Source organism: Hyla sarda, chromosome 3, assembly GCF_029499605.1.
Source record: "Hyla sarda isolate aHylSar1 chromosome 3, aHylSar1.hap1, whole genome shotgun sequence".
Taxonomy (NCBI): Eukaryota; Metazoa; Chordata; class Amphibia; order Anura; family Hylidae; genus Hyla; species Hyla sarda.
In genome coordinates this window covers 352,739,980-352,757,874 of record NC_079191.1, presented here as the reverse complement: position 1 = coordinate 352,757,874, position 17,895 = coordinate 352,739,980, and the positions used below count along the sequence as shown (strand labels likewise).

The window sequence follows — 17,895 nt, the reverse complement described above, 5'->3', positions numbered from 1 at the left end:
AAAATATGTTTAGAGTTCACCAAACAGAATGTGTCAGACTCTACAAATGTAAGGGACTCAGAAGAGACTAAAATGTAACCTTTTGGCCATCATGGAAAATGCTATTTATAGGGCAAGCCCAACACTTCTCATCACCCATAGAACACCATTCCCACCAGAAAGCCTAGTGGGGGCAGCTTTGTGCTGCAGAGGCGCTCTTCATCTGGAGGAATTAAAAGCTTTTCAGGACTAACAGGGCAATTCTTGAGGTAAAGTCATTTCAGTCTGCCAGAGATTTGAGACTGGGAGGGAGATTCACCTTCCAGCAGAACAATGAGTGAGATTTATGAAATCCTGTGGAGAGGAAAAGTGGTGCAGTTGCCAAAAACAACCAATCAGATTGCTTTTTTCATTTTAAAAAGGCCTCTGAAAAATAAAAGAAACAATCTGATTGGTTGCTATGGGCAACTGCACCACTTTCTCTACAAGGTTTTGATAGACCACCCCAAATGACCATAAACATGCTGCTAAAGCTACACTTGAGGGGTTTAACCCCTTAGTGACCAAGTCAATTTGTGCCCAGTTTGCTTCATTTTCTCATTGTTGCCTTCTAAGGGGTATCACTTTTGTATAATTATATAATTTTTTTTTATTCACCAAACCGGTACGTCCTTGGTCCTTAAGGGGTTAAAAGGGTACTCCGCTGCTCAGCGTTTGGAACAAGCTGTTTCAAACGCTGGTGTCGGGAGCTTGTGACATCATAGCCCCGCCCCCTCAAATTTCTTTTTTTTTTTTGCCTTCAAGAAACCAGAATCACATCCATGCTGCTCGAACCATGAGTCACTGGAACTTCTCCTTCCTAAAGGAATCCCAGGAGACTTGCTCAACCATCTTATAGTGGTTTCTTTATCAAAATTAAGATTATTTAAATGTTTTTTAATCTACCTCAAGTGTTGCAATATGTTATCTTGTACGCATGACCGTGTTATATAAAGATCTTCCCTAGAGAACGTGGCTTATACAGTATTTCACATTAGTCAGCAAAACTAATGCAAAGCAGAGATTTTCTGTTCTGTTGCAGTAAACGGCAGTGAAGAGGTTAACCTCTCACCCCTCCCCATTGTGGAGTATATAAATGGCAGTCCAGTAACCTTCAGTCTCAGTAATCTCTGGACATACTGAGTAGCTATGGCGTCTGTGTATCTGTTATTCCTGAGCTTGCTTTCTCTGTATGGGACTGCAGTACTAGCTGAAAAAAACAGCGTGGAAGGGTTCCCTCCTTTTTGTGGAAACTACGAGTGTCCGAAATACCAAGTGGTGAAAAGATACAATGTAAGTTATATTGTTACACCGACATGTGACTGTTATGTCAGAGTGCTAGATATATTGCTTTATCACTGGTGCCAGGTACCTTAAAGGGCACAAACAAGCCCAGTCCAATGGGCCCATTTATTATCGGATTCATAAAGTAATTAAACTTTTGCCTAATAATGTATTTGGGGCGATTAAAAGTTATAAGGAAGAGGTTGACCTTTTATGTAGCATGTGGTGGCGCCTCATCATTGGTGTGACTGTCTACAACTAACCTTATGTCTAGTTTTAAAATGTCTACAAAATGATTTATAATGTATTTATAGCTTACATTCTTTTAAAGTATTACATTTGATAACATATTATAGTAGCTTTTTTACTGACTATCCACACCTTCCATTAAAATTGATGGCCAGAACAAGATACGGATTTGCAGTTCTAGCTTCCGTGTGGCTATTCCTTCCATTGTGTAGGCTCTGGGGCCTGTGATGGTCTCATTACGCAAGGCTATTGGACTGTCTCGCTCACAGAGACACAGAGCAGGGAGGGTAACGCATATCAGATTCTGTCTCCGCTCATTCCAGTAATTGGTCTGGGTTTGAATGTGGTGATCACTAGGAATGATGAAAGGGGATTATGATAAGAGTAGTAGTTCCTAATATTTGTGTCACATAGCTAAGTTGTGCTAACCTAATTTTCCAGTGTGAACCACAACTTTTTTTTTTTATTATTATTTTTTAATAAAGCTGTTTACACACACAAAAAACAGGAATGCAGCTTTAAATAGTAGAGCTAAAAAGTTAGAAGACTGCAGATTTGGTCACTGTCTTTTGAAATAGTGCTTTGTTAGCAGCTTAGTTAAATGTTAGGAAACTTGAAGTGCATTAGCATGTGTATTTGAAAATAACTTCTGAACAAATGTATGCAATAATTGAAATCTAGCTCTGTAGTTCTCAAGTCCAAATTTAAATTACAGAATGATGATCTTTATGGGTGGTTAACTGTGGTGTAAGGTGCAATGAAGGACTCCATTTTACTATTTCTTTTGGTGGCAATCTGTGACACAACACCAGACAGACTGGCACTGATCTAACCATAGGTCTCAAATAGATCAGTGAAACTCAGAAAAGTCCTTGTTCAGCTCTATCCTTTCTGGATAACTCTCTCTTCTTGAACAGTAAACAGTGTAGGCAAACAAAATCCTTAAGGGCTTAAAGGGGTACTCCGCCCCTAGACATCTTATCCCCTATCCAAAGGATAGGGGATAAGATGTCTGATCACGGGGGTCCATGGCGGCGATCTCGGCCACGGGGCGGAGGCTTGTGATGTCACGGTCACGTCCCACTCGTGATGTCACATCCACGCCCCTTTAATGCAAGTTCATGGGAGGGGATGTGACGATATGGGCAGAGTACCCCTTTAAGGGCAGCAACTTTTAGGCACATGCGGTACAGAATATTAATTCATTTGTTTAATTAAAAGAGGAATTTTAATGGTGTTGTTAGGCTTGTATATCTGGATTAGTAAATTTACTCAATCAACAACTTAATTTTCTTTAGCTTTTTTTTTCACCCCTTTGCGACCAAGGTATTTCAAACTAAATTTTATTTTCAAGAATCAGTATTTTTATAGGTTCATATATATTTGCTCTTTGTACATAGCAGGCCCTTTTTTATTTTACCTAAGTGGAACCAATTATTTTTTTTATAAGCTTTAAAAAGGTCTTAAAGGCATCAGCCTTCCTGTGTCTTCATATGGATCATTGTTTTAAATAAAGAAGCTGGTATTGTATTTATACCACCAGCACTGGAGTTCTTCTCATTATTTTCCATAGTGCCGCCGCCCCCCCAAGCATCTCTCTGCGCATGTGTGTCCAAGTGCCGCGGCTGAGCTGGACCTCTTTCAATGAAAGATCTTACAGGTGTTTTAATTTTATATAATCAATAGAACCTAAAAAGACTAACAACAGTCTCACAAAGAACCTATACAATACATATAGAACACATTCCATCTAGTTAAAGGAGATCTGTAATGTAAATGTTTTATAATCCCTTGTACCCGGGCTGCAAAAAGTAACAAAACAAACTTTAACTTACCTTCTGACGTTCCCCCGTTGTGCCGATATCGGTGTCCTGGTCCTCCGGTGACAGTCTTCTTCCTGCTACCTGCGCTCAGCGTATTGCTGGCCGAAGCAATGTCCCGCCTCGGCCGGCGATAGGCTAAAGCGCACTTCTTCCTGCTGCCGCCTTCTCCCAACTTTTGCTGAGAACATAGAGGGACAAGCCACTCCCCTAACCGCACCCATTGCCACACCTCTAACCACACCCTCAGTCACGCCCAAACCACACCTGCAGCTGCAGAATGGGAATACCTCTTTAACAACAAGACCGCTTGCACTATATTGGATAGCAATGCTTTCTGTCACGATAAGAAGTATGAAGGTTTTTGCCCCTTTTTATATATTATTGTTTTTAACAGTTTTTTCTCAACAATAAGTATGGAAACGCCCCTACCCCAGGATGTCATAGGCCATTCAGTATTTACCTGGCCATGCACCTGAGGGTAGGTGTGGTCTGATGAAGGGTTACAAACGAGGCGCGATACGGCTGTAACCGCTGTGGCTCTAACCTAATCCTGCTCTGGCGTCCCGCATGTGAAACTATGGACTTTTAAAGCACCTGCAAAATTAAGAAATCTGCACAGAAACGTAAACAGTGAGTGCCTTTTTCTATAATGTTGTCAGTCTGTCACCTAAGTTTAGGAGGACCTCTTATACTGACAGATTGACAATAACCCCCATCATTACCACTACAAACCATATAAGTGATTACATACAGTTATATCAGGTAACGTCTTCTCTGATCGGAGTCGTTCACTTTCCTTTTTCTTCTCCAGCTCAGACCGCCATGATGATGTCTTCTGGCTACAATTCCTCTCTGGAGAACATGGCGGAAAAAAAAATTTAGGCTCCGCACTTTTTCAAGAACTATAATACCCCAAATTGTTATAATGCCCCCCTAAGTAGTCAAAGAGTCCCTCCCATTGCATAGTTAGGTCACTCCAGTAAGTAGACAGGTCCTTTCAAGTAGTTTTCCCCATCACATATGTGCCCAGAGTAGGTAGGCCCCCCCCCCAGAGAGAGTCGCCTCAGTGGGTAAATCCCTCAGATAGCTGTCTCCCATATGAAAACTCTCATATGAAGGTAGTAGGTAGCACCCATATTAGCTTAGTAGTTAGTGTGGTTGCCCAGTACAGGATGATGTGTCCCCATACATTTCTCCATGTCCCCAGGGCCCCCCTTACAGTGTAACCCCTATTGTATATATGTTTGAATTACTAGTGTACTGTTGCTTTAAATATTATACTATGTGCTTGTTACCCAGGAGGCACTAGTGACCAGGTTACCCCCCCCCCCAAGTGACCTATGGGATCCTTGCAAAGATCCTCTATAAAACCAGGGGAGGGGCTGCAATCTTTCTCTTGGAGCTCTTAGCTCTTGTCCCTGAGGTCCAGTTCAGTCAAGACGTCTCAGTGTGTCCAGAGCATTGGAGGCCTCAAGCCTAAAGTCTACAGCCACAAAGTCAGCTCAAGTAAGCTCAAAGTCATCTTCATGTCAATTGTCAAGTCAGTCAAGTCAAGTCTTCTATTTAGTCACCGTGGCCTGGACTAAAGTGTCTTTATATACTGCAAGTCCCAGCAAGCCTGCGAGGTCCCCCTGTGTGACTGGTCACCTCCTTGGGATATTGGCTGTACTGCATGGACTGTAACAACTGTCTACCCTCAGTAAAGCTACTGTTGTCCGTAACTTGGCGTCAGTGTCTTCGTTGCCCCCATGTCTAGCCCAGAACCAGCGGTATTACCTTTGGGTGGTTAAGGCTAAACCACATCCTGGCGTCACGACAAGAAGGGGTTAATAACATCTACCCCCAGGGTTACAACATCTGCCCTGCATTGCACCCCGCTATACCACATTAGTCTCCATAATAGCTTGCAGGTAGTAGATAGCCTCCCATATTTGCTAGGCAGAAAACGGAGTAGATATCCCCCCACATTAGGTAGGCAGCGGAAGTCCACCTCATTAGGTACGCAGCAGATTCCCCGATAGTAGGAAGCAGATTCCCCCATAGTAGGCAGCATCAGTTTCCCCCATAATAGGCAGAGGTTCCCCATAGTAGGCAACAGTTTCCCACATAGTGGCAGCAGTCCCCCCATAATAGCAGCAGTTCCCCCCGTAGCAGCAGTTCCCCCCATAGTAGCAGCAGTTCCCCCTATAGTAGGCAGCAGCAGAGTTTCCCCCATAGTAGGCAGCAGCAGAGTTTCCCCCATAGTAAGCAGCAGCAGAGTTTCCCCCATAGTAGGCAGCAGCAGAGTTTCACCCATAGGAGGAAGCAGTCCCCCCCTACTCCGGCATACTTACCTTCACGGTCAGCTCCTGCGGTTGTTGTCTTCAGTTCTCTTCCTCTGTCAGCTCCTGCCACTCAGCCTCTTCTTCTTTTCTTTCCTCTTCCTCTGCACTCTGGCGTATGATGACTTCACTTGCAAAGGAAGGGTTTAGCCTTTTGCGTCTGCTGGCTAAATGAAGCCACAGGCACAAGAGCCAATGGCTCTTCACCCTGTCAAACTTCCCACGGAACTCCACATTTAACTGTAGATGCTTTATAAAAGGGCATTTACAGTTAAATGTGGGAAATGTGGGGCTGTTCCGGGACAATGGGACATCACCCTTAAAGCGCGCATGTCCCACCAGATCCGGGATGGTTGGGAGGTATGCATGAGTCAATTTTCCAAGAAAAACCCTATAACCTGTTGACCACCTGTGCCGAAGTATAGTGCAGGGAGAAGTTCTCAGACCTGTCCTGGTCTATTACTGAGCTGTGATTGCGGGGCACTGTCCCTGCCTAATAACACTTTGCATAATGGACAGTACTACAGCTAGATTAGACAATATATTTGAAATCTACTCTAGGGATGAGGGGAAGTACAAGTTGCCGCTTCCACTTTCCTGTTTGTTACCAGTGTATATGTCTTCCTCAATAAGACTGATGCTTTGGTGTCTAACTGTGTGAAGCGTGTAAGGTGCAGTTGGTGACGCCAGGGTAACTTTACCCTAAACATTCCAAAGTTGAGTTAGCTCTCCTGGGCCAAGGGCTGGGACAATATTGACCACAATGCAGGGTAATGGAAAACTATCTTTACTGAGGCTGGATAGATGGTAATTTCTTCACAGTACAGACTGATGTAGGGGAAGTGCAGAATGACCATGGGAAGGCTATTACCTTGCTGGAACTTGTAGCTGCTTGCACTTAACTGAATGGTGACTGACTGGTGTGGTTGCAGACTTTAGACTTATCCTTTCTTAAGGCCTTCTCAGATCACCTCAGACTTCTACTCACACCTCTCCACACTGTACCTCAGCTCTGCTCCATCTCCACTATACTACATAAAGAATAAGGTAGGGGGCGACCCATTGGACATCTGGATTACCTGGTTAAATCTGCAAGACTTCCCTTAACGTGACAATGACACTGGGAATGATCATTTAATACAAAATGGCAGCATAACACAATACAGTATAGCCTTGAGCAGTGGGCCATGAACAGAGACACCAGACGTGCATGAATCAACATTTAGCCGACAGGACTACATCCTGTACTGGCACACTACATTGGTCCTTTGGCTGTCCGGGCATGCTGGGAGTTGTAGTTTTGCAACAGCTGAAGGCACCCCTGTTGGGAAACACTGGTATACAAAGACTACTACCACCTACTTGGTTACCAGTTTAATGTCTTTTTGTATGTAACGTTATGTCCTTTTATCTTTTCTGGTTATTTCTTTGCTGGTTTTAGCTATTCCATATTTACTGTGGTTGATCCCAGTGTCACCTTATTCAGTTGTCACTTTGTTACTTTCTATTTTGAAGTTGTCTAAGATGGGGGAGTGGTAAAGCTTAAGTAAAATCTCCTGAATCTGAAGCAAATAAGAAAAAAAAAGAATCCTAATATTCAAATATTTTTTTTCAGACATTTGAACTGAGAAGTTATGAGAGCACTCTCTGGGTAACAACGCAGCTGGACACAGACGTGTTTGGTCTTGGAATAATGAAAAGTTTCAAGCGTCTCTTTAATTATATAAGTGGCCAGAATACGGAAGGTAGAGTATATGGAGAGCATTTTATTTGTATTTTATTTTTATCTAATGTTTAGCTTCCAAAAAATACAAAAATAGCTTATCTCTGAAACAAAAACACATAGGGGTCATCTATAATGCACTTGAACCATTTTTTTTTTAATGAAAAAGAATCTCTAAGCCAGTGTTTTCCAAACAGTGTGTCTCTAACTGCAACTCCCAGCATGCCTGGTGTAATGAAGAAAACCGTGTCCCGTAGCCAAATGTGACTGCTGCAGTGACTGGTTAAAGGGGGTATTCTGGGCAAAAACATTTTATCCCCAATCCAAAGGATAGGGGATAAGATGTCTGATCGTGGGGGGCCCGCCGCTGGGACCCCCCCGCGATCTCCCTGCAGCACCCGCACTCTATGCGTGAGCTGCGTCTCCAGTTTCGGAAACCTCTGAGTTTCCGGGACTGGGGACGTGATGTCACGCCACGCCCCCTCCATTCATATCTATGGGAGTGGGCGTGAATGGAGGGGGTGGAGCGTGACATCACGTCCCCAGTCCCGGAAACTCAGAGGTTTCCGAAACTGGAGAAGCAGCTCCCGCATAGAATGTCTGCGTAAGAGGTGGTGAGATGTGCAGCAAAACTGGGAGATATGCAGAGAAACTGGGAGATGTGCAGAGAAACTGGGAGATGTGCAGAGAAACTGGGAGATGTGCAGAGAAACTGGGAGATGTGCGGAGAAACTGGGAGATGTGCGGAGAAACTGGGAGATGTGCAGAGAAACTGGGAGATGTGCGGAGAAACTGGGAGATGTGCAGAGAAACTGGGAGATGTGCGGAGAAACTGGGAGATGTGCAGAGAAACTGGCAGATGTGCAGAGAAACTGGGAGATGTGCGGAGAAACTGGGAAATGTGCGGAGAAACTGGGAGATGTGCGGAGAAACTGGGAGATGTGCGGAGAAACTGGGAGATGTGCGGAGAAACTGGGAGATGTGCGGAGAAACTGGGAGATGTGCGGAGAAACTGGGAGATGTGCGGAGAAACTGGGAGATGTGCGGAGAAACTGGGAGATGTGCAGAGAAACTGGGAGATGTGCGGAGAAACTGGGAGATGTGCGGAGAAACTGGGAGATGTGCGGAGAAACTGGGAGATGTGCAGAGAAACTGGGAGATGTGCAGAGAAACTGGGAGATGTGCGGAGAAACTGGGAGATGTGCGGAGAAACTGGGAGATGTGCAGAGAAACTGTGTCCTTGTCCTGTGGTGAGAGAGCGAGCGTGTAGTGGAGATGGAGAAAACTGTGTCCCCCGTAGCCGAGGGTGTGTGCGGCTCAGCCAATCAGTGCAGGAGTCACATCTAGCTACGGGGAAACAGTTTTTCTCATTACACAGTATCCATGTATTAGCAGCCCTGCATATGATTTTTAAATGTGGCAGCATTTTTTTTTTGTTTGTAAAAACCTAACAACCTATGCTGCACTATCCTATCACTAAATCATTGCAAGTACAGTCCAATTTGCAGCCATTGAGCAGGGGGAGCTGAGCAGATTGATCTATAGTTTTGTTGGAAAAGTTCCAGGATAACTTGTCATTGATTCCTGTAAATCTCTGCTCATTCTGTGCTAAGTAGTCTTGTGGGCCCACTTGTCTACTAGCCTAAAATAAGGTTTAAAATATCCTGAAAATATCCCCACAAAATGATATATCAATCTGCTCAGCTCCTCCTGCTCTATAACATTGTCAATTTGACAAGTTCCCTTTAAAAGCAAAATGTTAAATTTTTAGGTCCCTGACTGTGTGTTTTTTAAGCTGGTGCTTTAGGCTAGGTTCTCGTGAATCAGACCTAGTAATGCAGCTCCTTACCACAGGCCTGCACCAATACAAGGGGTCAAGTCCTGGGAAAAAAAGTGTGGGAACTCACCTGCAGGACTCCTGCTAATGGGATCAGTGTTCCTTCTGTGGAAAAAATTCCCATGCGTTCCTGCAGGACTTGAGCCCTGACAAATCCCAATGCATACCCTGTTTATAAAATAAAATAGGTAAAACTTAGATATAGTAAATGTGAACCTAGCACAGACAGATGCCGACTTAATGATTCCCAAAGCCTACTAATTCTCCTCTAATGCGGCTTAAAAACCACATTAATGCTACTATATTCTTCATGGTGACGGCAAAGTAATTGCTAACTACAGGCGACATGTGAACTCAAGAAATCGCCTGTTACAGTCCCTTTTTTAATATGGAAAAATGTGTGCCTAATAAAAGAATAAAATTCTCCAAACAATCTGTACATTGTAAACAATGGACTTTTGTAAATAATATTTTTTTTAAATAAACTGCAATATGTAGTATGTAAAATGAGAAGATTGTGGAAAGAAGGAAGAGATTAGTGAGATTTCTGTCACATTTTTTGAGACAAACACAGAAGTGAGCACGTAAGAGAAGTAGCATTGCTTTTCTGAAACACTTCTGGCTTTAAAGTAAACGGTGAGTTTCCTGGAGCTGATTGTGGTTGTCAACTTTTAAAATTGCCTATTATTCTCAGCCAAGTGTCAAGGAGGAGGAGCCGAGCTGCTCATGTACCACAGCCTGGCATGCCACCTTACTCACCTCATGTGTAGAGCCTGTACGTCTGTTGGGCCTTCTGTGTGAATGATGTAATGCACAGTTTGTGACGCCAGGGTAACGTCAACCACCACTTTCCAAGTTTAAGACAGTTCTCCTGGGTCAAGCGCTGGGGACAATGATGACCACAATGCTGGGTTACAGAAAACTATCGTATACTGAGGCAGGAATGTTGGTAAAATCCTTTACAAACAAACAAAATACAATTTACTCTGGAGTAGTGGGCCCAGAACTTGAAAAAGGTCTATCAATTTACTATGTGAAAATGTTGACACCTGAAATGTTGACACCAGAAATGTTGACACCAAATGTGACACCAGAAGTGCCTGAGGCAACGTTTACTGGACAGGACCACATCCTATACTGGATCATCACAAACTCCCCCTCTTGAAACAAGCCATCCTTGGCGAACAGTCCTGGAGGGTAAAAGTTGCTATAAGAATATGAAAACACAACATTAGGGCAAATATCATCTCCTGGATTTTCTTCGTGCAAAAGAGCTCTGAGAAAAGGAACAAGACATAATTTCTTCCTGAGAAATGAAGATCTTGAAAGTTTGAAAAACTTTTGATTATTTTTAAGTGTCATGAATTACACTCTAGACTAAGTGTCATGTTTTCTTTCTCGAATACCTTTTCACATTGTAAATTGTAAATCCTTTTAGAAGTAGGGACTCACAAACATTTAGAACACACAGACACTGAAACATACGCAAACATACACGCAGGGAACAAGACACATAGAACAAACTCACTGCCGTCCTCCGGTTGTGTATATTTTTTAACTAACAAGGTATCTCTCACAGTGTTGAAGTCGACGATTTTAGACATCTCCTCGGGCTTCTCAGACTATCGCAGACTTTTCCCAGCTCCTCTCCACACTGTACCTCAGCTCACGTATAACTTCTCACACAACGCCTCCCCCATACACTATAAAAGGATTAAACTAGGGAGCATTCCATTGGGGCATCCGGATCACCTAGTTCACTATGCAAGAATTCCCTTAAGGTTACAGTAACGCTGATAAACATGTGCATAACACAAAATGGCAGAATAACAAAATACAATTTACTCTGGAGTAGTGGGCCTAGAACAGTGACACTAGAAGTGCCTGAGGCAACGTTTACCGGAAAGGACAACATCCTGTACTGGGTCACCACACGTCAATCAGGAAGGGGCTGTAAGGTGATGATAAACCAGGTAGCATGCCAGATTGTGACACTTAAGAAACTCAGCCCCACCTCCTTGACACTTGGAGAAGAAAAAAAATGGCAATGGTGGTCTGGCCAACACATTGGCTCCAGGAAAGGAACAGTTTGCTTTAACATCCAACCAGCTATCCAATGGTGTCTGCAGGTCCTAGCAGCAAATACAGCTGACAGAGTCTCTAAAGAAAAAATAAAATAAAATCATTGTTTATAGTGCATTTCACATTTCTCTCTAGACTTTGATAAAACATCTGGCTGAATCAAACAGTTTATTATTTCAGCCAGAATGAAATATTTGTGGGTTTTTTTTATGTGAAAAAATACAAATCAATCCAAGAACAACAGTAAAGGATCTTGTGAGGATGTTGGAAGACAGCAGGAACAAAACCATCTATATCAACAGTAAAATGTGTCCTATAGTGATATGACCTAGAAATCCCCTCAACAATGAAGAAACCACTGCTCCAAAACTGCCCTAAAAAGATCTTACTTTTTAGAAAAATTATCTCTGGCCTGATAAACCAAGAATGGAACTATTTGGCCATAACGACCATGGTTATGTACAGTCGGGGGGGGGAAGTATTTAGTCAGCCACCATTTGTGTAAGTTCTCCCACTTAAAAAGATGAGATGCCTGTAATCTTCATCATAGGTATACCTCAACTATGAGAGACATAATGAGAAAAAATCCATAAAATCACATTGTCTGATTTTTAAAGAATTTATTTGCAAATTATTGTGGAAAATAAGTGTTGGGTCAATTACAAAAATCTCATTACTTTGTTATATACCCTTTGTTGGCAATAACAGCGGTCAAATATTTTCTGTAAGTCTTCACAAGGTTTTCACACACTGTTGCTGGTATTTTGGCCCATTCCTCCATGCAGATCCCCTCTAGAGCAGTGATGTTTTCGGGCTGTCTATGGGGGTGAGATCTGGAGACTGGCTGGGCCACTCCAGGACCTTGAAATGCTTCTTACAAAGCCACTCCTTCATTGTCCGGGTGGTGTGTTTGGGATCCTTGTCCTGCTGAAAGACCCAGCCACGTTTCATCTTTAATGCCCTTGCTGATGGAAGTAGATTTTCACTCAAAATCCCACGATTCATGGCCCCATTCATTCTTTCCTTTACATGGATCAGTCGTCCTTGTCCCTTTGCTGAAAAACAGTCCCAAAGCATGATGTTTTCACCCCCATGCTTCACAGTAGGTATGGTGTTCTTTGGATGCAACTTAGCATTCTTTCTCCTCTAAACACGAAGAGTTGAGTTTTTACCAAAAAGTTCTACTTTGGTTTCATCTGACCATATGACATTCTCCCAATACTCTTCTGGATCAACCAAATGCTCTATAGCAAACTTCAGACAGGTCCGGACATGTACTGGCTTAAGCAAGGTGACACGGGCACTGCATGATTTGAGTCCCTGGCGGCTTAGTGTGTTACTGATGGTAGCCTTTGTTACTTTGGTTCTGGGATTTTTGCTCATCGTTCTTGTGATCATTTTGACACCCACGGGGTGAGATCTTGCATGGAGCCCCAGATCGAGGGAGATTATCAGTGGTCTTGTATGTCTTCCATTTTCTAATAATTGCTCCCAAAGTTGATTTATTCACACCAAGCTGCTTGCCTATTGCAGATTCAGTCTTCCCAGCCTGGTGCAAGCCTACAATTTTGTTTCTGGTGTCCTTTGACAGCTCTTTGGTCTTGGCCATAGGGGAGTTTGGAGTGTGACTGTTTGAGGTTGTGGACAGGTGTCTTTTATACTGATAACAAGTTCAAACAGGTGCCATTAATACAGGTAACGAGTGGAGGACAGAGGAGACTCTTAAGGAAGAAGTTACAGGTCTGTGAGAGCCAGAAATCTTGTTTGTTTGTAGGTGACCAAATACTTATTTTACAGAGGAATTTATCAATAAATTCATTAGAAATCCCACAATGTGATTTCCTGTAGTTCCTTCTCCCTATTACAGGCCTCTCTCATCTTTCAAAGTGGGAGAACTTGCACAATTGGTGGCTGACTAAATACTCCCCCCCCCCCCCCCACTGTATGGAGAAAAAAGGGAAAGGCTTGTGAGACAAAGAACACCATACCAACTGTAAGGCGTGGGGATAGCTGCACCATGTTGTGGCGGTGCTATGTTGCAGGAGAGTCTGGTGCACTTCAGAAGTTAGATATGAGAAGGCAAAATTTTTTAGGCTTATTAAAAAGGCATCCATATTAAACAGGGTGATCAGTGGACGGGGAAAGATGCTCTGTTTTAACCTGGAAAAAAAATAATCAATCAGATGATGTACAAGCATTTGCTCATTTGTCAGCTGATCCCTGAGTCTATTACATAGAGTGATATCTGCTATTTGTCTGATATTTGCCCTGTGTAATAGGGCCCTTACACCAGTTCTATAAGGAGTAATGGGCCAAATTTCCAGCAAATTATTGTGAAAAGCTTGTGGAAGGTTATGCAGAACTTTTGACCCAAGTTATACCATGTCAGGACAGTGCTACCAGATATTAACCACATGTACTGTATGTAAACTTCTGAGCCACTGGGAATGTGGTGAAAGAAATAAAAACTGCAATAAATCATTGTCTATAGTATTATTTGAACATTGCACATTCTTAAAATATAGTAGTGATCCCATCTGCCCTAAGGGCAAATTTACACTATGGAATGTCTGCCCAAAGAAATTCCTGGTGGATATTCTGTGCACAGCAGGTGCCTACTGATTAAGTCACAACTAGGACCATTTGAACACGCTTTAACATCACCAATTATGTTAAAGGAGAACTATCATACAGGACAAATTATTCTCTATCCAATGGGGATAGGGGATAAGTGTCTGATTGCAGGGGGTCCGACTGCTGGGACCCCCTGCTATCTTCTGCCCAACCCCCCCCCAGCAGTCCTCTGGAACAGAGCATGTCGACACCCCACCCTCCATATATCTTCCATAGATATACATGGAGGGAGCATGTTAGCCGCCGATTCATGCGGGGGTCGACACGCCCCATTCCTGGGGAGAGCCGGGTGCATATCCAAGTGGATTCCGACAAAAGAATGAACGTGTTGCTGCTGCATCAGAATTTACAAGCAGAATTTCTCAGCTCGGAAATGCCACAGTATGAATGTGCCCCAGAAAGTGAATGTGTGCTGGGATTCAATATAAGGAATTGTGAAAACTGAGTGTCGATGAATGTAGCTAATGTGAATGGAAACGTATGACTTTAACTGTAGATGTTTGGAGCAGAATAATCACACACAAGCATATTGTAGAATGGTAGCTTAGATGACTTTAATTATTGAAGACCTAATTTTCTTCTCTCTTTTTTCTCAGGCATATCTATTAAAATGACAGTCCCTGTTCGTTCTACTGTGCCATTGTTTAACCCAACTATTAATGCCACAATGTCTTTCTTTATGCCAACGATTATTGTGAATCCACCTGCACCCAAGGACCCCTCTTTGCATTTGGAAAGCTATGGTCCGACATCTTACTATGTCAGGTAATGAAAATAAAGCTATCTGGTTAGTTTCTGGGGCAATTCTATAAAAGGATGAAATTTGGCTTTGTATTTAAAAATCTAATTTGTTTTATAGACACTGGAACCTTTTTCCCAGAGATAATAACTTAGTAGTTTGTTAGCAGAAAATGCCACCTGGTCCATTTTGTAGGCACTTATAATTTTCTTTTCATTTTGTCTTAGAATAACTAGATTTATCTCAGGCATACTGAAAGGGGTCTTCCTATCTGTGAATGGAGTGGGCCACAAATGGGCCTTCTGAACTTTGCTGAGTGCAGCACTTGATGATAGGAGAGCCCACAGAGAATGAATGGAGTGGTGGCTGCGCATTTGTGTGGCCCCCCTCTGTTCATTCAGGCTGAATTTTTACTTATCGTACTTTCCAGGATCGGTTTGGGTCACAACAGTTGGACAGGGGATAATTTGCCCAGATGGGAAAACCCCTTTAAATTCAGTTACTGTGGATTTACCAACCACATTTGTTGGAAGATTGCTTCAAGCATCTACTACTCATTCACTAAAATAATAATATACTCACATTGTTTGTGGGTGTAAAATAAAGCCAAGGCCTGGGTGGGCTCCAAACTCGGGCAACCCGTGCTTACAAATGCAAAGGCACATCTTAAATTGTAGTGCCTATAAGTACCGTACCCCTGGGGCATCTCCCCAAACAAAAATAGGTTTAGAATAAGTATATTATGTATTAGGAATAAAAGATCAGGTCATCAGAAAATCAAATCTATCTTAAAATGGTATCAATGCTACCCCACAAAAAGAAGAGTAAGGAAGGGTTTTATTGTTCAAAAGTAGCAAACATCAAAAAAAGCTATCTAAATGTACTATGGCTGTAACCATTATTAACCTGCAAAATAAAGTAATTATATCATTTCACTGCAGAGTACATAGAGTAAAAAGGAAACCCCACAAAAGGCCGGAACTGCAGTTTTCCCCCCTTTCACCACACAAATATTACATTTTATGATCATTAAAAAGTTCATACGGATCTGTACATACATGTGATTTAGGTGTCTGATATCTGTTCTTGTCTTTTGCAGGTCATTTAGTGGCTATGCCCTGAAGTCTGACTATGAGAAGGAATCAAAGGCCCTTTCAGAGGAGCTCAATGCCCTCGGTTTAGCTTATGATGCAAATTTCGGAATAGCAGCAGGTTACAATGACCCTCTGACATTTTTCAACCGTCACAATGAAGTGTGGTTCAGGTCACTAAACTAGATAACTAGAGTGAAGTATTTCTGTATATATTTCATCTATAGTGCAGCACTTATACCTTTGTGGGAACATTTCTGAGTTCTGTCATTTTCTTTATACTTTCGTATTACCAAGTAGTGGTTTTTTTCCATGGTAAGACATTTCTGCCCTTTTTTAGCTTATCATTTATACATGGAAATATTTGCTTATTCTGGGCTACATAGTCAAGTGGGGGTCCAGTTTAGTGATGGATATGGAGATCTGTTCATCACTGAGTAGAACCGCCCCCTTGACTACTTAGCCCAGAATGGGCAGACATATACACAAATAAATAACAAGTTACTCTACTAAATGGTGGTCCCCATTCAGTCTACAATTTTATGGCAAACCTTAGATGGACATGTTGGCATTGTCAGTCCTTGCTTTTTTACGCTTTGTGCTCTTGGCTGTTGTTTTTGTTTACTTCATTACTTACTATTTGTATGCTAAAATGTTAAATAGATTTTTGATTTACATTAGGAAACCACTGACTATAGAGCATCTTACTATACACATAAGGTGGTCAGCCAATCCTGCTGAAAAGGGGGAGTTTAAGCACCTATCCTTTTCAGCAGGATTGGCTGACTATCTAATGGGTATAAGGGTATGTTTACTGTACTACAAAGATTTAAGTCAAAAGAAAGTACGATTGGGTTTGTTGTATTTCAATATGCCAACAGAATAGAATATGAAGAACTTATGTGTAACATGGAGCCACCGACTGTACAAAATTTATAGTAATAATAAAGCAATAAAGCTTTAATGTATTCAAGAAAATGTTCCTTTGTTTTCAAATTCTTTTATCTTTCAAAAGACAGTTTGTTTTATATCTTATGTAAAGTGAGCTAGCAGTTGCCCATAACAACCATTTAAATCACCTATTTTCTTCCCGGCACAGAAAAATTTAACCTAAAATGTGATTAGTTTATATATGTGATACAAGTGCAGGTGCAGGTACATAGGTGACAAAAACCAAATGCAGATGCAACCAATGAGCAATCCAGGATTAGCATGTTAATTCAATAAGGTTCCCAGCACAAACAGTTGAAGAGGTACTCTGCCCCTGGACATCTTATACCCTATCCAAAGAAAGAGTCTGAAGGCCGGGGCCTGGCCGCTGAGACCCCTCTGAAATCTCCGGGCAGCACCCCGGCTTTCTGAACATTTTTGTTCAGAACACTGGGTTTGGGTGGCCGTGGTCATGAGGTCACATCATGCCCTCTGCATTCATGTCTATGGGAGGGTTCGTGAGAAGCAACCACAGCCATCACGCCCCCTCTCATAGACATGAATAGAGGGTGCGTGGCGTGACGTCATGACCATGGCCACCCGAACCCAGCGTTCTGAATAAAAATGTTCAGAAAGCCGGGGTGCTGCCTGGAGATCGCACGAAGTTACAGCTGCCGGACCTCCCACAATAAGACATCTTAGCTCATGTCCTTTGGATAGGGGATACAATGTCCTTGGGCAGAGTACTCCTTTAACAGGTCAACTAGTTCAGCAACCATTGCAGTCCAAAGGGTCTTGGGAGGAGCAGTGAATTTACTCAGCAAGAGTCTCTAACACGTAACAACAGCCCTGGTAGTTCAGGGGGACTCCCTAATCTTTGGTGGCCCAGTACAGCATCCCTGTATAAATGGCACATGGGGCACTGTTGTAGATTTTGCATCAGGGCCCAGAAGCTACATGTTCTGCCTCTGCTTCTAACCTTTTTATACAGACACATAGTGATCTGTTTTGTTTCAGACTCCTGTCGATCACATGCTGATCTTTTCCCCTCTATAGTAGATTTATAAAGAGGCAGAAAACTTCTTGCAGCTGAACATAAAGGGTAAGACTGTCTACCATGAAACAAGATAATCCAAGTAAAGGTCCTCAGATGGTCGCATCACG

The 17,895-nt window shown here is 42.6% G+C and overlaps 1 protein-coding gene across 1 annotated transcript; it reads left to right on the top strand.

Annotated features, from left to right (window-relative positions):
- Window positions 1-1,135: 1,135 nt before the first annotated feature.
- On the top strand, window positions 1,136-16,811 carry LOC130360816 (heme-binding protein 2-like). The gene is made up of 4 exons (XM_056563379.1): window positions 1,136-1,311; window positions 7,311-7,440; window positions 14,568-14,736; window positions 15,810-16,811. Exons 1-4 carry the CDS (start codon window positions 1,168-1,170, stop codon window positions 15,985-15,987), a joined length of 621 nt encoding a protein of 206 aa, XP_056419354.1. The 5' UTR covers window positions 1,136-1,167; the 3' UTR covers window positions 15,988-16,811.
- The last annotated feature ends 1,084 nt before the right edge of the window (window positions 16,812-17,895 follow it).

Bases quoted from the DNA above. Each gene is read 5' to 3' on its own strand.
- LOC130360816 (XM_056563379.1), top strand. From the start codon at position 1,168: ATGGCGTCTGTGTATCTGTTATTCCTGAGCTTGCTTTCTCTGTATGGG. The intron at 1,312-7,310 runs GTAAGTTATATT...ATTTTTTTTCAG, and splicing joins AAGTGGTGAAAAGATACAAT to ACATTTGAACTGAGAAGTTA. The intron at 14,737-15,809 runs GTAATGAAAATA...TGTCTTTTGCAG, and splicing joins CCGACATCTTACTATGTCAG to GTCATTTAGTGGCTATGCCC.